Consider the following 21,275-nt stretch of genomic DNA (forward strand, 5'->3'; position numbering starts at 1 on the left):
TCCCAGTATGCCTCATGAGCAGTACGCATATTGAAAACAAACAAAATAAAACAACACCCAGGAAGTCTGATAGTTTGCCTCCATACCCTCCAGTGTTTTATAGACCCTTTTTAATCCTTCTCAAAATAAAGGGACAAATTCTGCTCTCTTTTGCATCAGTGTAAACCCAGAATAACTGTTGAACCAGATTTACGCCAGTGCAAGAGTGTAGAATTCCAGATTCCACACAGATGTTACGTATCCTACCCAATGGCTGATCAAATGCTGTTTTAGAAAATGAGAGGTTTGTTGCTTTGACTCATTTTAAGATAGCTGAAAAATTTCTCTTTGCAAATCCAAAGAAACACATGCCATCCTTTTTTTAAAATAGCTAAAAAAAATAACTTGATTTAGCATTAGCAAGTGTAAAGAAAACACTATAATAATTTTTCAAGATGATTCAAAATACACCTCATTTGGCTTGATTTTATTTTCATTCTGTGTAACTTTTAAATCCTCTAAGAAACTAAACAAAAACTATTTGTCTTCTATGACTATTAAAAAGAAAAAGAATATTTTGCTATACTTTTCCAATATTTGTTTTTAAATGTATTGGTTATATCTAGTACTCCATTTTGTAAAAACAGACATTTTTCATTTCATGGATCAAATGGTTTTTGCTTATTTTTAAAATGGTAATTTGAAATGATTATATAGCAGGGAATGTAACCAATAAATGGCTGAAAGTTAAAGCCAGACACATTCAAATTGGAAATAAGGCACAAATTCTTAATCACCCTCACTGTTAATTATTGGAACAAACTACCCAGGGAGATGATGGTTTCTTCATCTCTTGAAGTCTTCAAATCAAGGCTGAAGACCTTTCTATAAGATAGCTGAGCCTAAGTGCTGCCCCTTTCATCTGTGTTTCCTATTGGCTAGTTAAGATGAACTAACTCGCCCCGTATATTGTATTGGGAGCCTGGGTGCCTAACTTGGGGCTGAGAACTCCACTCGGCAGCAGGGCATCTAGGGGGAGATATATGATATAGTGCCTAAGTCCCTTTGTGAATCTAGCCCTTTGTGATTGTTTTTACAGAGGAAAAATAAGATTTACTGAATTAGAAACGCATGCTCACTTAGAAAATGTCATAGAAAAGCCCACAGAAATCTTCACTTTTTATCTGAAGAAAAAAAGGCTGTAGCTAATTACTTTTTTTTTACAAGAAACGTGAACAGCTTGAAATATTTTGCAAAACACATGTTTAGAAGTTGATTTTTAACAAAGTGAGGTTGATTGATCATTCACCAAAGTCAAATTTCTTTGTTTGAATTACTACTGAGACAACCTCTCAGCTTTTCAGATTCTCAAAGCTCTACTAGTGTAAGAGTGATGCCTCACTAATCCTTACCTGAATTATTTTTACTTATTCTAATCTTCATAAATGTAGTATCATAAATGTACCTAATTCATACTGTATGTACCTATGAACAAAAGATAGTTACACTGTCAAAATGAGACATTACAGAGAATGTCAGAGGTCTAAGGACTCAGTGACTGAGTGTCAGAGGCCGGACTAGCGGCTGGCCTGCTCCTGGACTAACTTCACAGCTTGACAACTAATGAGTCCAGCTGTACTGCCTTGGAACTGACAGAGTGGCCATAGCCCCTGATTGGCTGCTGATTTAGCAGGCCTTCTTATAGGCCTGGCCCCCACAGCAGATCAGAGGCTTCTCAATGCATATGGTGCCTGCGGCTTTGCTCTCCCTTTTTCCAGTTCCTGCTTCCAGTCCCTGCTCCTGCTCTGCTCCAATCCCTGTTCCCCTCGGGGTGCTAGATTTCTGGCTGCGCTAACTCCCCAGTAGTAACTCTGGCTTACATCTCTGGTTGACCCTCCAGGTCTGGCATTCAGCTTCCGTCCCTCCAGTACTGACACTCGGCTCATTTCCTGGACTCTGTCCCCATCTGGACCCAGCTCTAACCAGTAGGCCAAACTCTGATTTCCACCCTGTGCCTGACTGCCCGTGGCCCGGTCGGCTATAGTTTGAGCAGCCCAATACAAACGTTAGGGGCCCACCTCCCTGCAGGACTGCACTGAGGACAATTTTTCTCTGGTGGAGCTGATGGGGGTCATACAGAACTTGCAGGCACAGGTGGCCACCCTGCCGGCCCAGAATGCAGCCATACAAGCCCAGGTGACTTCACCGGGAACCGTGGCACTTTTCCCCCAGAAACCAAAGGTCCCATTGCTGGACAAATATATCGTGGTCAGTCTGAGGTTTCTTAAACGAATGCCAGTTCTTCTTGCTACACTCCCAGTCTTTCCCCCCAAACCAGGGAAAGGTTCATCATTAGTCTGTTCACGAAGGAGGCTTTGGCCCAGGCCTCATCACTCTTGGAATAGTCCAGCCCCATCCTGGGTCAGTTGGAGCAGTTCATTCAGGATGTGTCAGTTATCGTTAGTGACCCCCTCTGCACCTGAACGTCTGAAGCTGTGCTGCAAACACTACAGAAAGGGCATTGATTAGCTGCCCAGTACACTGCCAACTTCCATTGCCTCTCCACAGACACCGAGTGGGATGAGGCCATGCAATGCCATCAGTTTGGGATTGGGCTGCATGATAATATAAAGGACAAAGTAGCACAGATTGAGCTACCACCCCATCTCAACAACCAGATTGACCTGTGTATCAGAATTGGCAACCCCCTTACTGAGTGGCATCATGAATGTAGCCCAGACTCTGAACCCTGACAAGGCCCTGGCCCCCTATCTCTCAACCGCACACCCCACTCCAGGACCCAAACCCACATACATTGACCAGGCCTGACCACATCTGTCTGAGGCTGAGAAAAAATGATGCTGAACTTTGGACCTGTGTCTGTATCATAGTGACAGCAGACCTTCACCAGATGGACTGCAAAGGTCAGACCAATTTCGGGGTCAGGAAACACCAAGCCTAAGCCTCAGTAAGGGGGTCCAGGCTGCACCAGTCTCATTCCTCTTCAAAGACTCTCGACCTCCATGCACCTGTTAGGACATCAGCAACTCCGAACCCACCGTTGACTTATCTCCAACTGCCATTGCAGATCCTACTCCCGATGAGCCCAGTGGTCCACTTGGAATCTCTAATCAGCTCAGGGACCTCAGGTAATGTTATCTACCAAGATGTGGCTAAGGCCTATGGTATCCCTGCCATGTATAAAAATTCCCTGGATCCACTGATGTGTCGCTTCTACCTTCAGGGCTGGTCACCCACCAGACCACCCCTTTAGGGGTTATTACCCTCTAGAACAGCAGTTCTCAAACTTTAGTAACCCAAGGACCCCCATTTTGATTTAAAATTTTGCTGTGAACCCCTGCTCAGCTCCAGACCCTCCCCTTTTCCCTCCTCTTCCCTGCCTCTTTCCATCTCTTCCCCCGAGCGCCCCAATACCCCCTCCTCCCCCTCCCTCCCAGCACCTCCTGCATGCAGGGGAACAGCGGGAGGAGGTGATCAGTGGGGCCGGTGGCCCCAGACATGATTCTGCCCCCTCCCCAAAGTGCACTCCATCCCTGCTTCAAGCTGTTCCACGGCTTGCAGGAGGCTCAAAGAGGGAGGGAGAGGAGTTGATCCGCAGGGCCCATGGACCCCCCTGGAGTTCCCTCGCAGACCCCTGTTTGAGAAATGTTGTTCTAGAGGCACTGGGAGACTTTTTAGTTCAGGTTGATTCAGGTCTCCCACTCTCTGGTCATTCTGGGAATGCTCTTGCTCTCTGCCCATGGTTCCCGTATATACTGGTGATTAGGGACAGTACACTTTTTCTCCCACTACTGCCAACGATTCTGTCTTCCAGAGACCAAAGCAAACTGGTATCCTCTGCTGTTCATGTCATTATCTGGGGAATCTCTGCAGCGAGGGAATAGACCCATGGGAATAGACCCGACCATCCTGTCTGCCACCACTGAAATACCTCACAAGTACTATGACCTTGCAGATGTATTTGACAACAGAAATGCAGGCACCTTCCCCCCACACCACAGATACACCCTATCAACCTTCAGCCAGGTGCTGAAATTCCATTCAACCACGTGTACACCCTTTCCAAGCTAGAGCACCAGGCCCTTAACATCTATCTGTGGGAGAATCTGCAGAAGGGCTTTATCCAGCCATCCACCTTTCCAGCAGGGGCCCTGATCATCTTTGTGAAAAACAAGGATGGTTCCCAGAGGCCCTGCATTGACTACTGGGCTGTCAAGAGGGTGATGATTTGGAACCATTACCCACTTACCCTCATTCTAACTAAAATAATTCATTAATATTGTTACACAGGACATGAAAAGTCATTGGAATTATTGTATGAAACTTGAAATATTTCTGTTGATAAGCAGTTCACACTCAGCAAAATAATGTCTTGTTTGTTTCCCGAGCTTATCATCCCCATTATAGAGGAAGCCATTTTACATCTGCTGTGGTCTCAGGATGAGACGCATTTGTGGCCACAGTTCAGTCAACAAGTGTTTAGGGCCAGATTTTCAAATGTATTTAAGTGCCTTAAGTTGCAGATAGGTATCTAGGGGGATTTTCAAAAGTGCCAAAGTAGAGTAGGTGCCTAAATTCTATCAAAAGACACCACAGTGTAGACATGACATTCTTCCTTCAGTGTTCAGATCAGTGGAGGTGTAACATTATTTTGTAGATATTCCAGGTGAATATATAGGACTGGAAAAGAAAATGGCATGAAAAAGATTTACATTATATTCCTAGACAAAAATTAAAATCCAGTGTGAATTGTCAATGGTTGTATGCAGTGTTGTTGTAGTACCAGGATATTAGCGAAACAAGGTGGGTGGGGTAATATCTTGTATTGGACTGACTTCTGACAAGCTTTTGAGCTTATACAGAGCTCTTCCTCAGGTCTGGGAAACATACTCAGAGTGACAGCTAAATACAAGGTGAAACAGATAGTTTATCGTCATATGTGCTAATTACTTATGCTAAACTATCTGTTCAACCTTGTATTTAGCTCTGATGGTCTGAGTACCTTTCCCAGGTCTGAGGAAGAGCTGTGTGTAGCTCGACAGTGGGTCTCTCTCACCAACAGAAGTTGGCCCAATAAAAGACATTACCTCACCCACCTTATCTTTCTAATTGTCAATCATATCATTTAATTTAAAACAATATAAGACTGCACAGCTCCACCTTACTCACATTTCAGCTCTTGTGTCTTATGTTCCTGCCTTGCCCTGCCAATATTGTCAAACTCCCAGCATTTCATATCCTCCTCCACCTCCCAACTTCAGGCTGCATGCTGTAAGGAGCAACCACCAGATTCTAGCTTACTGGCTTCCCTCCTTTTCTAGTTATGGTACTTTTATGGCCCCTTATTACTGCAGAAGCTGTTTTCCTCACAATGTATTTATTGTAATTGTTTCACAACATGCCTGGCATATTATTCCAATATTACAGATGGGGAACTGAGGCATAGGGAAACTAAGGCCCAGATCCATAGAGATATTTAGGTGCCTAACTCTCATTGATTTTAAGTACTTGAAATTTCTGAAGAGACCACCACTTGCATGAGATTTCCATTTTTGCAAGCTTAATCGGTTTTCATTTAAGCAACTACATTATTGGGTGTTGAGCTGAATCAAACTGAACATCTGAATCTTTGGTGGTTCATCTATCGCTGATTAATTCAGCCAGATATAGAGAGCAAGTTGAATAGAAGTCAGCATGCTGACTGTTCCCTCATTTGTTACTGCAGTAATAATAAAGTTGATAGAGTGGAACTAATCCATCTGCTCACGATTTATTGCCTCCCAATGAGCTATAATTTCACTTTTTTATAGCTCATTCTTTGACTAATTTTATTAGCATTCCTTTCAGAGTTCCATTTTTAATCACTTTGCATCAAGTTTTAGCTATGTATAAAAAAGTAGAGCTAGATTGGCTAAAAAGAGAGAGATGAAAGAATTTAATGAGAAATATGCATTAGTTTAAATAGAACCAGATCAAGTAGCCCCAGTGAGACTAAAAAGACGTAGAGAGCATTCAAAATAGCCTGCTTTGCAAGAAGTTTGATTCTGTCATATCTAAAATTTAAACAGAGTTAAATGAAGTAGGGCAGTAATGTCAACATTGTAAAGGGAGGGCAGGCGTGCCACAGGCCACTTAAAGGAGATCTGATCAGCTACAGTGCGCTAATGATTGCATGGCTTCTAAGGATGCAGAGCTAACAGTGGACAAGATAGTGTAGCTGGGAGATCAGGAAATGAGTGGGAGACGTGCAAGGCCTCTTCTGCTCCATTTTGATGAACAAAGAAGGTGTATGTCTTCCACCATTCTGGAAGCTTGGGTTTGTGATAGTAGAAGGAGGTGGGATTTCATTTCTCAGTACCTATCCATGGTATTTAATGCTAAAAATCAGTTGCCCATGAGCTTAGTTATATATTTCTTATTATTTCACGATAAGCTCTGATACACTGCTCCTTTATTTGTTCAGTAAGACTGACACAGAATACTGCTCAGTGTTCTGCACTGAGCACTTAGGGTGAGAGTCAAGAAAGTACTTTGGTGCTTGAACCCCAGACGTCGGTGCCTAAGTTCCTGTTTTAGGTGTAAATCCCAGTTTTGACTTCATTGTGGTCCACAAAACTCCCCCCAAACTCTGTAGGCACCTAAACTCGCTGAGTACACCTCTACCCCAATATAACGTGGTCCTTGGGAGCCAAAAAAATGTTACCGCGTTATAGGTGAAACCATGTTATATCGAACTTGCTTTGGCCCCCCGCTCCTTGTCCCCTGACTGCTCCCTCCCAGAGGCCCCCCATCCCTAATCACACCTAGGACCCCACCCCCTACCCAACCCCCCTGCTTCCTGTCCCCTGACTGCCCCGACCCCTATCCACACCCCAACCCCCTGACAGGCACTCGCCAGCAGCAGCGGGAAGCGGAGCAACATGGCCCCAGCCCGCTCCACTCCGCCACCTCCCAGCCGCAGCGCTCTGCTTCCCATCGCCGGTGAGTGCGGGAGGGTTGGGGAAAGGATGCCCTCTGCACTCATCTGCGGCCCCAGCCCGCTCCACTTTCCTTGCCCTGGCCCTAGCCGTGTTGCTGGAGGGGGCGGTTGGGGAAAGGTCCCGCACGCACCTGCAGCGGGAAGCGGAGCGCCGCAGCTGGGAGCTGGTGGAGTGCAGTGGGCTGCGGCCGGGCTGCTCTGCTTCTGCCGCCGCTGGTGAGTATGGCGGGGGGGATCCCTTCCCCCAAGCCCCCTCCCCCAAGTGACACGGCTGGGGCCGGGATGAGGGAAGCGGAGCGGGCTGCTCCCGGCCCCCCACTATTCACCTGGGCCACTCTGGACCTGAGAGGCCCCCAAAACTGCCCCCCCACAGCTCCTGCCTCCCAGACCATGGGGTGGGTGGAGGCCCTGCCCCTGACTACCCCCCGAAACCCTCTGCCCCTTATCAAACCCCTTGGCCCCGGCCCGGCACCCTTAACACACCGCTCAGAGTAGTGTGTCGGAGCCGGACGCGCTGATCCACCGGAGCGTGCAGCCCCACCCCCCAGAGCACTGCTTTACTGTGTTCTGTCCCAATTCGTGTTATATCAGGTCGCGTTATATCGGGGTGTAGAGGTGTATCTAAGTTTTTCAGAGTAAAAGTTGTGCCTACGTTTCTGCCTCTGAGCATGTGTACTGCTGCTTCTTTCTAAGTGTCCCGACACCTACCTCCCTGCTTCAGCCCCAAAACAATTCACAAACCACGGAAAGGTAGGGGTTTGTCCACCTAACTTGCATGTGGGGCCTGATCCGGTACCTTCCAGATTAGGCCCCATTCAAAATCCAAGAGGAGGAAGGGCCTACTTTATTGGTTTTAGTCCAGTGGTTAGCGCTTTCACCTGGGATGTAGGAGACCCAGCTTCAATTCACCCCTGTCTGCCAGAGTGGGAGAAAGGGAGAGTGCTCTAACTACTGGACTAAAAGTTATAATGTAGGCACTGGTAACTACATAATAACAGGTTACTATCTCATGCTGTAGGTGAAACAAAACATCCAGAGTTATTAGCTCTAAATCATGCTGAAAACCTAGGGCGGTTGTTTAAGCCCTGCTCTACACTAGGACTTTAGGTCGAATTTAGCAGCGTTAAATCGATGTAAACCTGCACCTGTTCACATGATGAAGCCCTTTATTTCGACTTAAAGGGCTCTTAAAATCGATTTCCTTACTCCACCCCTGACAAGTGGATTAGTGCCGGGTCGAATTTGGGGTACTGAGGACACAATTTGATGGTATTGGCCTCCGGGAGCTATCCCAGAGTGCTCCATTGTGACTGCTCTGGACAGTACTCTCAACTCAGATGCACGATTGTTTGCCGTTGCTCTGATGCAGGGAGGGGCGACTGACGACACGGCTTAGAGGGTTGGCTTACAGGAAGCTAAAATCAACAAAGGGGGTGGCTTTACATCAAGGAGTATTTCAGGCAGGACTTCACGGAGGGTTCCAATAAGGAATGGTGCACCTAAGTTATTGTTCTTATTGGAACAAGGAGGTTAGTCTGGCCTCTGATTGATACATGGCTAGATTTACCTCGCTGCACCTTCTCTGTGAGTGACTGCAGTGTGACCTAGAGGAATGAGTCCCCTAGATAAGGACCCGGGGGGTGGGTTTGCAAATGAGTACAAAACAAATCTGGTCTGTTTCTTGTTTTTGATACACTCCATCTATCTTTTACATCTTTGGCTGGCAGCAGACAGTGCAGAAGGACTGCATGCCATCCACATCTCATGGCTGCTCGGCAGAAGGTGGTACAATAGGACTGCTAGCCATCCTCATCTCTTGCCTGCCTGGCAGAAGATGATGCAATAGGACTGCTAGCAATCCGTATCACCTGCCTGCTCACCATAAGATGGTTCAATAGGACTGACTGCAGGACTAAAGAGAATGACTTTATCAAGTCACTCCAAATTTAGTCCCTGCACCCATGTCTGCCCAGGCGCTCCTGATCAACCTCACACAGGCGACCAGGAGCACCTCGGACATGACGATGACGGCTACCAGTCCTATTGCACCGTCTGCTGCCACAAGGCAATGGGTTGCTGCTGCTGTGTAGCAATGCAGTACCGTGTCTGCCAGTACCCAGGAGACATACGGTGACAGTGAGCTGAGCGGGCTCCATGCTTGCCGTGTATGGTGTCTGCACAGGTAACTCAGGAAAAAAGGTGCGAAACGATTGTCTGCCCTTGCTTTCACGGAGGGAGGGAGGGAGGGAACGGGGGCCTGACGATATGTACCCAGAACCACCCGCGACAATGTTTTAGCCCCATCAGGCATTGGGATCTCAACCCAGAATTCCAATGGGCAGCGGAGACTGCGGGATAGCTACCCACAGTGCAACACTCCGGAAGTCGACTCTAGCCTCGGTACTGTGGAAGCACTCCGCCAAGTTAATGCACATAATATACTTAGAGCATTTTCTGTGGGGATACACACACTCGAATATATAAAACCGATTTCTAAAAAACTGACTTCTATAAATTCGACCTAATTTTGTAGTGTAGACATACCCTAAAAGATGCAATTGATGCTTTTTATAAAGCACAAGCTCACTATAGACTGTTTTAGAAAGAGATGATTTCCCCTTCACCCAACAGACTTTTTCCTTCTCTAAATATTGGTTGGGGTTGACAGAAAGCTACCTAGACACACATGGAAAAGCTTTGCTATCTTTTTGTTTGCTATTGCCTCAGAAATCTTCTGTAAAGATAAAAGTGAGGTTTACTAATAAAATGCTAAACCAGTCATATGAAGAATCAATTCTAGCTATGTATTGAAATACGTATTTCAGTGGAGCTTTCTTTTGATTTCAGTCCAGACGTTCAGGGCTCTTTTTCTGACTGCCCTTTAAAAATGAGTATTCACAGGAGCAGAGACAAGGGGGAAGTATCATTTAAGTTTGCTTGGCTGCCTCTCATCTTTACAGTGAGCGATAGTTTGTAAACATACCTAAGATCACAAGACGTTTCATCTTCGGGCATGGTGAGAGGGGTGTCATAGCAGTGCAGTACCTGTGGGGAACTTGACAAATCCACAAGCTGTTAATAAAGCCCTCAATGTACCATACATGGAGCTAGAGTAAATGTTAGTGTCTGACCTCTGGCTGCCTCAGCTCCATTTTTATATAGCAATATTAAACTTGTCTTTGATCATAAAAGATTAGACCTTTGTAAAAGCAAAAATGAGCCTCCCTCAAGTACTGCAGGTACCATGACCTCTCATAGCCAGATGCTCCAAGTTGAGAATTCTGCTATTAAAGAATCTATGTTGTATTTCAGACCAAGTGCTTTTTAACAAATGAAACTGACTCAGTGACTATAAACCTGCCAGACAACATTTGCTCTTGATGGTATCACCCAGTGAATTCAATTAAAATCAAAGAATATTTTTTTGTTTAAACACCTACACTGTGCACAAGTTTGAACAAGAAAATCCCTGTTAAGTTATCTTATGGCACTGTGTTGAGAGCAAAGAGCAGGCTAGTCAGGAATTTAGGCCTTCCTTGTGAAGCCTTGTGCAAATTGTTGTGCTGCAAGGTTGAAGCTTTCTGATGTTACTGTTAGTTTAAGTAATACTGTCAAATATCTGTACAGTGTGTCCAGACCCTGAGACTCCAAGAGGACATCACGGTTGGACACTAGAAGAACTCAGTGTCATTCATTTGCTTATATCAGCCTTCTTTAACTGTGAAACCCTAAACAGGGAGTAAGGTGGTAGTGCAAAAAACCACAGAGATACAGCTGTCTCCACTACAGTGAGTCCTGTGCATCAAAATGATCCATATCAATTTGAAGTCAGACAGTCTTTCCACTTACTTGAAGGGGCGTTAAATCAGGCCTTATGTGAGAGAGCAGTTTGCTTGTGTGTTTTGGGTGTATCTACGAGAGTAATCTTAGCAAAAATTAAGGTACGCTAGTATTTAATGATTTCATGGGTGACTTCCTGGCTCCATTCAAGTCAGTGGCACAAATCCTATTGGCTTAAATGGAGCTAGGATTTCACCGCAACAGTCTAAAGACCTAACTGGTTGTCATTCATTTGTGGTTCTAATTTGAAGGTGGAGGCGAAGAATATTTTCTGAAAAACATTGTCCTAAATAGTTTGATTGCTGTGCATTTTAGAAGCAATCGTAAATACATTCAGTAGATGTATTTATTTTAGTATCATTTAAGAAAAATAAAGAATTAAACAAAAATCAGTATAGTTCAATTAATAGGGGAAGTATAAATTCACTACCTTCTTCTAAACATTTCATTTTATTCTCCTTTCAGCGTGAAAAATCTTTTTATAACATGTCCATTCTTTATATGGTTTATTCTGTCTATTTAAACTGTTTGCCACTGTATAGTATGTTTATAATTGTTTAAAAGTAATAATCCTATGAAAAATTAAAAATCAACTTACAGAGTACTGAAATTGCGATAGAATAATGTTTAATTTAACCAAAGTATTTAAATAAATGGCTTAATGTATGTTGCAGTCAGATTTTCATATTTTTTCATGTCATAAAAGCAAAATTATTTTGATCTCCATAGCATGTCATATTTTTCATTTTCACAGTTATAGGACAAAAAATGTGAATGCATTATGGAGGCACTTGCCGCAGTATCATAGTTATGGTTGAGCTAAGCATTTAAAGCAGGGATTCAAACACCTTTTTATACATGAAGAAAATTATAATATAGTAATCTGATATCAGAAATAGCACAATACAAATTATACCAGTTATACCATAGCACAGATGGCTGTATATTATATATGCAAGAACAATGTCAGTACAATACATTATTTAGAATATAAGGGCTCAAGCCTGCTAAGTCTTAATAATGCCAGTAATCGTTGTGAACCCGAATAATCCCACTGGAAATTGGTGGTGCCTCACAGGATCAGACCCCTAAAGCAATTTTCAGACAGACTCATTTCCTTGAAGCCAATGAAACTCATTCACCCACAAACTTTAAGGCTTTTAATTTTAAAATGATTGCTATGCCAGATTGTTACTGCCAGATTTCTAAAGTGCCAAACATTAATTAAATTCCATTATATAGGTTTTTAAAGTCCATAACATTCAGTGAAATGATCTAATTCCAGGAAACCAGGCCGTTCAACAAAATGTATTTACAGTGTATACTCTTCCATCGGTGTAATTTAGTACTTCACTATTCTCTGTGGATTGTATTAATTGTAGATCTCCGTGCACACACACATTTACTATAAATATGAAAAAGAAAAAATCAAGGCTATAAGAATTTTTTTTAATTTTAAGCATTCTTTGGCATAGACGGTTATTCATGTTAATATAGTATATGGATCGTTATTGGGTCTGCCTTTTGTCTATGGTATGCGTGTCCCAAACTCTTGAGGTAAATTATATTTCATTATGTCCATCTCCCACCCCAGGTAATAATCTTTCCAAGCCAGCCCCTCTGGCAGCTCAATCATTTGTTCCTCTTGAGATTCCTCTTTTCTCTTTCTCTGTCTGTCTTTCCTTTGCACATGAGATTGTTGGTATACATGTATTTCTTGAAGCTAAATTGGCACATATCATCAAGTAAACATGTTCTGTGTGAGTGCAGGTTTTCTCTATAAAATTAATGTGGGCAGCAAGTAAGAATTAAATGGCGATTAGAATTTAAAGTATATTTATTTTTATACAAAAATGATGCATGGGGAACTGCTCAATGCAACCTTTTTCACGTTGATTGTAGGTTGGCAGTTTGTTGCAAATCACTGGTACATAGCACATTTGAAAGTGTGTTGAATGGAGAAGGACAAATGGATTTCAGAATCAATCCAAATATTTTCTCTCTCTCATTAGCTGTCCTTGAAAAAAGTTTTTTACACCATGCATATTGTTAAATGCTTTGGATATGCTACTGTGATTTTAATTAATTTCATTGTAATTCAGGACTGTGGTTCGCTAATTCAGCCGGAGGAGTCCTGTGGATTACAGCCTCTGTCTTCCGAGTACCTTTCAGCAATTTCAGAGACACAGTTTAAGACTTGTGAAGCTGGGGACACAAAAGGTTGGTTCTTAATGTATTCGCTCCCTTTTAAAAACAAATACCTGCACCCCGCTAAAATAAAACACACAAAATCTCCTTGTCCTTTCTCTATGCACACAAAAGACACAAGCGAAACCACAATTTTGTTGCTATACAGACTCTTTTATTTACGTATTTTACTTACATGATTAACACAGGCAGTTTAGGTTTAAGAGACATTCTTTTCTGAGTGAAACAGTTTTCTCAGAGAAGATAGTTTCCCTGTATAACTATTATTTGTAAAGCTCACTAACAATTTTCCATCAAAAACATACATTTTTAAATGGAATTTTTTTTCTTAAATTTTTTCAAGTTTTTGAAGAAAACCCTAGACAAGTTTGTTTTGGGGTTTTTTTGCAAATAAAAAAACCTATTGGCATTTTTACCAGCTGTAGTCTTATGTTTCCAATTCCATGTTTTGAATAGACAAAAATAGTAACCAAATTTTTAAATAAACAAACTAACCCAAATATGCCCCTTTTATATAAACGAGTGCACAGAGATTTAAACATCACAATGGACAAGCCAAATAGCATGGTTTAAATGTCTTTTTTATAATAATTAAGATATATGCTGCAGGTCAATATGAACAAGCTTGCTCTTCAGTTCATAATAGAAGGAATGCAGTTTTGAATGTGGAAATATATTGGACCCAATCCCACAAAAATTTAAGCTTGTATATTTTTACAAATGTGAATATTCATGTGCATAAAATTATGCACATGCTGAAGTCTTTGCAGGATAAGACCATAATTATTTCTATATCTTCCTTTATTAGACAAATGGAAATAAAATCATACTACTGTATATACTACTAGCAGAAACGTAGGGCATGTCTACATGGCATCCACGGTTGGCCTGTGCCAGCTGACTCAGGCTTGCAGGGCTTGGGCTAAGGGCTGTTTAATTGCAGCGTAGACATTCTGGCTTGGGCTGCAGCCTGAGATCTGGGAATCTCCCCCCCTCAGGTTTCAGAGTGGTAGCCATGTTAGTCTGTATCAGCAAAAAAAATGAGGAGTACTTGTGGCATCTTAGAGACTAACAAATTTATTTGGGCATAAGCTTTCGTGGGCTAAAACCCACTTCATCGGATGCATGCAGTGGAAAATACAGTAGGAAGATATTTAGTCACAGAGAACATGAAAAAATGGGTGTTGTCATACACACTGTAACAAGACTAATCAATTAAGGTGGACTATTATCAGCAGGAGAAAAAAAACATTTGTAGTGATAATCAGGATGGCCCATTTCAAACAGTTTGAAAAGAAGGTGTGAGTAACAGTAGGGGGAAAATTAGGATGAGGAAATAGTTTTACTTTGTGTAATGGCCCATCCAATCCCAGTCTTTATTCAAGCCTAAGTTAATGGTGTCCAGTTTGCAAATTAATTCCAATTCTGCAGTTTCTCGGTAGAGTCTGTTTTTGAAGTTATTTTGTTGGAGAATTGTAATTTTTAGGTCTGAAATTGAGTGTCCAGGGAGGTTGAAGTGTTCTCTGACTTACACAAAGTAAAAACTATTTCCCCATGCTAATTTTTCCCCTACTGTTACTCACACCTTCCTGTCAATTGTTGGAAATGGGCCACCCTGATTATCACTACAAACGCTTTTTTTTTCCCGCTGATAATAGCCCACCTTAATTGATTAGTCTTGTTACAACTGGTATGGCAACACCCATTTTTTCATGTTCTCTGTGTACATATATATTTTCCTACTGTATTTTCCACTGCTTGCATCCGATGAAGTGGGTTTTAGACCATGAAAGCTTATGCCCAAATAAATGTGTTAGTCTCTAAGGTGTCACAAGTACTCCTCTTCCCCCCCCCACCAGGGTCCTAGAGCCCAGGTTGCTTTGAATGCTGCATATAGCTAAATGAAGAACAAAATACATTATACCCTTCTGATAAATAATATCTGTGGTGCAACTGTTTCAAATTGAAACAACATTCAATATATAAAGAGTCAAAGGGCATAACAGAAGTGGAAGAATAATTTCTTGTTAACAAAGTGAAGGTAGCTAATACCATCTAACTGACAAGGTTCAGCCCAAGTGCTGAGTGTGCATTACTTAGCATTAATATATTGCTGTGTAGTTTTCTTGCGGTTTACAAATGTTAACTACAAGTAGAATAGTTTGGCAATGAGTTCCACATTTGTAACTATGGACTGAGATCCCGATCCTGGCAATGAGAGCTGTGCAGGTGCCTTAGGAGCAAGCCTGAAGTCCTGACTAAGGCACAGCTCCCCTTGCCTCCCCTTTGATTGTTAAATAGATTAAGTATTCAAAGAAACATCAAAATCCTGACTCTTCCAAACCCCTGAAGAGGTAGGATGGCCTTTATGGTCAGGAGGACTGGGAGTCAAAGACCTGGGGTGACATCCTGGCCCTGTTGAAGTTGATGGCAAAACTTGGAAGTTTTCCCCTGACTGCAATAGGTCCAGGATTTCACCTCTGACCTTGGGCAAGTCCTCTAGGATCTGATCCAATGAGGGACTAAGCTTCCTTAACTCCTGTTTGCTTCAGTAGATTTCAGGTGGCTCAGCACCACCCAGGAGGCACTTGGCATCTTTCAGGACAAGGCCCTTAATTACCCCATGTCTGTTTTTCATCAGTAAATGCAGAGTATTAATGTCAAACCAGGGTAGTTGCCTGCAATCTGTCTCAGTTTGGAACCACAGGACTGATAAATGATTCCAGTGATAGTAAGAAAAATCAACAACAATAATTAAGGGTTTGATCCAAAGCCTCCTGAAGCCACTGGTAAAACTCCCATTGACTTCAATGAGCTTTCAACCAGGCTGTAACATAATATATAGTTACATGTTCAGTATTATTATAATATTACTTATTAGTTTTAAGTGCTGCCCATGTGCTTGGCACTTTGCAAAACACAAAAGAGACACAGTGGCTTAAAAACAAGGGAACCAATTCTGCGAAGCTTCTGCATATGAATCAGGCCACTGTAGTCTATGGTAAGTCCATATGGACTTGTGTGAACAAATGTAGATTTGGGCCTTATTAGATCATAGCTTAACATTTAATATTACAGTGGTGTGCTTGTGGCACTGTAGTTAAGCTTGCGTCATGACAACTGTTCAAAGACTGACCTTTCAAAGTCCTCTACAACTGACAAAACTCCCAGGCCCCAGATTTGGGTCACAAACCAACATAGGTCAGGAAATTCAAAGTAAGACAAACATTCTGTTCTTACTCTTACAGGTTTCAGAGTAGCAGCCATGTTAGTCTGTATTTGCAAAAAGAAAAGGAGTACTTGTGGCACCTTAGAGACTAACAAATTTATTTGAGCATAAGCTTTCGTGAGCTACAGCTCACTTCATCCGAAAGCTCATGCTCAAATAAATTTGTTAGTCTCTAAGGTGCCACAAGTACTCCTTTTCTTTTTGTTCTTACTCTGTTATTCTAAAAGGGAGCATAGCAGTACGGGTGTGAGCTAGATTTTGTAAGGTATTAACATGGCTGCCATTATCATTGTATTTGAATGCCTGACAATCTTTAATGTATTTGCCCTCACAACACCAAGGTAGGAAAGTTTTACGGGGGGAAACTGAAGCACAGAGACTTGCCCAAGGTCACACAGGAAGTCTGTGGCAGAGCAAGGGCTTGTAGCCAAGTCTCCCAAATCCTAGGTTAGTGCCCTAACCCACAGAACCTTCCCTCCCTATGGTGCATAGTGGCAAGTCACCTGCCTAATGAAATCCCTAAGCATATAGACACCCCCACCAGTTTGAACAGCGAAAGCTGGAACTTTAGGGCCTGATCCATAGCCCACTGAAGTCAAAGGAAAGACGCCTGTTTACTTCAGCAGGCTTTGAATAAGGCCCTTTGTGCATCATTCACTAATACAACCTCTAGGCATATGTGTGTATATGTACAGTTCATAGCAGTGTGAGCTAGGTAGTGCATTACCTTGCACAGTGGCAGGAGTATAGGACAAATACTGCCCTTTACGTGCTCTTGCAAGGCTTTCCAAGAGCTGACAGGAAAGATTTATGCCAGTTTTATGTGGGAGGACGCTATACTTATCTGTCTGATAAGCCAAAACACCCTGCCAGTTACCAAATATATTTGCTTCAGATCTCCCCTCTGTATGTTTGAGGCCACCCCTATGCAAATCCTCTTTCTCATCAAGGTGTCAGGAAGAAACTCTCAAGGTATCTAGGACCTGGCAGTCTTGTTTTCCGCAGTCTCATGCTCAACCTCTGCCATATTTTTATAGATTAAAATTAAACATGTCCATAGAAGTGTCCAAAATGTTCCTAATCCTGCACAGGTGCCTGGTACATGAAGCTAAAGGGGCTTAGGCTGCCTGAATAAACTTGTGCTTCCAAAAGCTGGGCTAGTGTAACCAGAGCCAGAAAAGTGACAGGCAGATCTTTAGAAGCCTCATTCCTGTTGTTTTGCCTTCCCTGCTCCTGTCCACAGCCTCACACCCTAGCGTAGTAGTGAGAGCAGACAGCTCAAGCAGCCGACCATTCACCACGACTCCTCTGATCTACTACCTCAAGCTGCGAAGCACCCAGTGACAGTGGCAATCTCTGACATGAAGGGTTCTCAGAGCCAAACAGAGCCTGCATTTATCCAACAAATGAGAAGTCAGTGCAGAGACTCAAATGCATTACGTTCTGTTCAAGCCAAGTTGAAAGTGGGTTGACAGCAACAGAGACTGAACTAATGTTTCTCCTCAGAAGTAATAAAGCCTGGGTGTAGGCAGTGGAAGATCATCTCCCAAAACTGTCTCACTTATGTGCCTCAACACCTATTTTGAGAGACCATTTCCGGAAGGTGGGAGAGTAGCCTGGCTTCTGCAACCATTTCATCCTTGGCCTCTCTGTCAAGACTGACAAATTTGCCAAATGTGACAATAGTTTTTCTGATGTATCCACTAGAAATTGGACTGATACAGCAATCATATCACATAGGCCCTTGAACAGCCATTGGATAGCAGTGACTTGGAATCACTACTGACCTATGCAGGACTTGCAAAAATAAGACTAAAAGCTTTACGTCTGGATCCCATCCCCCTAAACCTCCTAGCCCTTCTGATTTAATGTGACTCAATACCCTATATGTTATGGATCTCTGGTTTTTCTTGAGCTGTCAGATGCTTACAAATATGTACCTATTGCTTAGAAGTCCCCTGAAAAGCATATCCCCGAGCCTACAATTTTAAAATAAACCATTCAGCTAAATCAGCACTGAATGAATTCCTGTTCTCTTAACGGACAAGAAAAAAAATGTACCAAGCAAGGAATTGAAGAATCCACAGGCATTTACTTATCTTCAAAGATTCCTCCTCCATACTGCACAACCAATACATTGACCTTAGCCTTATCAGGATAGGCTTGAAGCCAAGACTTCATGCCATTTATCCTTACTGGAGTAGCAATATTGAACCTGATCCAAACTCTGTTTGCTAAGTCTCCTTACCCACTTGACCCACCTTATAGCAAGTTACATACCTTCAATTTGTTTGAACTTACAACTCCTATGTCACTTGCACTTATCAATGTTAAGCTGCCAATGTGTCTTCCAGATAACTTGGCCCAGAGATGTCCAATTATGGAAGATAGTGCACGTATCTGAGGGGTTTCATCAGCTCTGGCCATATAACTACTGTAACCGGCCGCACTGCAGGGGGTCACCCTGGGTAGGTCTACACAGCAAAGAAAAACCTGCAGCTGGCCCATGCCAACTGACTCAGGCTCGCCGTGGGTTTTTCTTTGCTGTGTTGTAGACATACCCTCTGATTGCTGTGGAACAGCAGTCCCCTAGATGGCTGGTAGCATGCTGGGCATACCACAGGCTCAGCGGCAAGTGCTGGAGGAGCTCCAAGCTCTAGGCCCTTCAGTCTCTAGCCGTTGGTGTGTTTCCATAAACACAGCATCGGACAAATAGCGAAGGATGCCAGCAATAAATCATGCAATTAATGATTGCTTTAAGTTACAAACCAAAGATAAACCAACAATCCCTAACACAGCCCCAGAGGACAGTCCAGTCCAGGGGTAAGGAGGTGGGGCCCCTGCAGTCTGGTGCCAAAGGTACTCACTCCAGGCCACTGCTCTCCTGCAGGCAGTCACACACTGGCCTGCATATCCCCCAGCTAGCGCCCAGTCCTCTTGTCCAGCACCTATACTCCTAGTCAGGCCTGTCCATATGCTCATCCTTCCCTCTCCATGCCCCTCCCCCCAGTCTGTAGGATACTTCCGGGTTTCTATCTGGTGCAACTGCCACTGGACCCTTTGCCAGCAAGAGGCTGCTTTTGAAACTGGCTCCCAGATCCCAACCTGTCTGGCTTTCTCTTTGCCACCGGCTCCCAGCCAGCTGCCTCCAGCTTGTTGCTCTTTATCTAACACAACCTCCAGGTCCCCTGTGGCCTCCTTTCTTGTGCTGGAGGGGTTATGGATCCCCCTATTGATTGGATGTTGCAGTGGGAAAGTAACGGTGCTCATTACTGGGCACCGTTACTTTCCCACTGCAACATCCAATCAATAGCAGGTTCAGACCTAGCCAGCAGGTTCAGACCGGTCTCAGAAAGTAGTTGTCAATGAGAAATCATCAAATGGGGATGTTCTAGTGGGGTTCTGCAGGGTTCTAGCCCCAATGTTGTTCAACATTTTCATCAGTGATCTGAAGGTAAATATAAAATCATTGATGATAACATTTGCAGATGAGACAAAGATTGGTGGAGTGGTACATAACATGAGGGCAAGGTAGCCATACAGAGGGCTCTGGGTTGCTTGATAAGCTGGGTCCATTCAAACAAACTGTATTTTAATATAGTCAAATGCAAGGTCATACCTCTAGCATAAAAGAATTCAACCCATACCTCCTGAATGTGGGGCTGTATTCTGAAAGCAGAGACTCTGAAAAAGATTCAGGAGTCATAGTGGACAAGCAACTCAACATGATTTGCCAGTGCAGTGGTGTGGCAAAGAAGGCTAATGGGATCTATGGATGTATAAACAGGGGAGCACTGAGTGGGAGTAGGGTGCTGATTTTACCTCTATACACAGCATTAGTGAGGCTGATACTGGAATACTGTGTACAGTTCTGGTGTCCACATTTTACAGTGGGTGTTGAAAAATTAGAGAGGGTGCAGAAAAGAGTAACAAAAATTATTGCAGGCTGGAAAAAATGCCTCACAGAGAGACATTAAAGAGCTTGAGAGGTGACTTTATTATGGTGTATAAGGTACCTTCGTGGGAATAAAGTACTGGGTTATAAATGGCTGTTTAACCTAGCAGAGACAGGCAGAACAAGAACCAATGGCTGGAAGTTAAACCCAGACAACTTTAATATAGAAATAAGGCACAAGCGTAACAACAGTGAGGGTGATTCACCATTGGAGCAAACTACTAAGGGGAGTGGTGGATACACCATCTCTGATGTCTTCAAATCAAGACTGGATGCCTTTCCAGAAGAAGTGATTTAGTTAAACATAAGTTATTGAGCTCAATACAAAAGTAACAAAAGTAAGTAAGATGAAATTCTACAGTCTATACAGGATGTCAGACTAGATGATCTAATGATCCCTTCTGGCCTTAAAACCTAAGAATATATGAAGATGATTTGAGCCTCAATTGCATCCCAACTGAAAATGTAAAATGGCTGATCCCAGCCCTAAAGGAATCTGGTGGCAAAGACCAACCAATTCTAAATAATAGTTTTTCCTTTAACTGAGAAGTTAGAACAAATAAATCAATAACCACTTACAAGGCTTGATTTAATGTTCTAAGCCTGCCACTGCAGAAGCAGCTACCAGTACCTTGTGCAGAGAGGATGCTGCCGGAAGAGAAACAGCCGTTGTAGACGAGAGGCTGTCAAATACTGAGGACCAGGACTATACTGCAAATTTTTGCTGGCTGGCTAGGTTAGTAGGGGGTGTGAAGAGGTGTGATCTGTGCCCAGCACAGCTGTGCCAGCAAAAGCCCTTATTGTAGATATGGTTAAACTGGCAAGGGTGCATTTTTACTAACAGAGTTTGTTTCTCCAGAGCGGGGATAGGTGGGTTGCAGTTGGCACCAGCAAAGTCTTCCCAGTGTAGAACTGGCCTCATGAAGGCTGAGCACTTTCAGGTTTCTTCAACTCTCTTCAGAGCCTGAGGGCTTTTGTATATGGCGAGTTAATGTGGAGCAAGCCAGGGTGTGATTCTGTAGCGCACTGGTTGGCGATCCACTATCTTACCTTGTAGATCCTGC

At 43.2% G+C, this 21,275-nt stretch overlaps 1 protein-coding gene across 2 annotated transcripts in view; it reads left to right on the forward strand.

Annotated features, from left to right (window-relative positions):
* Positions 1-21,275, forward strand: part of CPED1 (cadherin like and PC-esterase domain containing 1) — a 223,990-nt gene that overhangs the window by 166,915 nt on the left and 35,800 nt on the right. For both annotated transcript variants that reach the window (XM_084632653.1, XM_084632652.1), the window contains one exon: positions 12,922-13,039. In XM_084632653.1, the coding sequence (XP_084488779.1) occupies positions 12,922-13,039 (118 nt within the window). The remainder of the gene's footprint in view (positions 1-12,921; positions 13,040-21,275) is intronic.

Source organism: Lepidochelys olivacea (genome assembly GCF_965140295.1).
Source record: "Lepidochelys olivacea isolate rLepOli2 genome assembly, chromosome: 1".
Lineage (NCBI taxonomy): Eukaryota > Metazoa > Chordata > Testudines > Cheloniidae > Lepidochelys > Lepidochelys olivacea.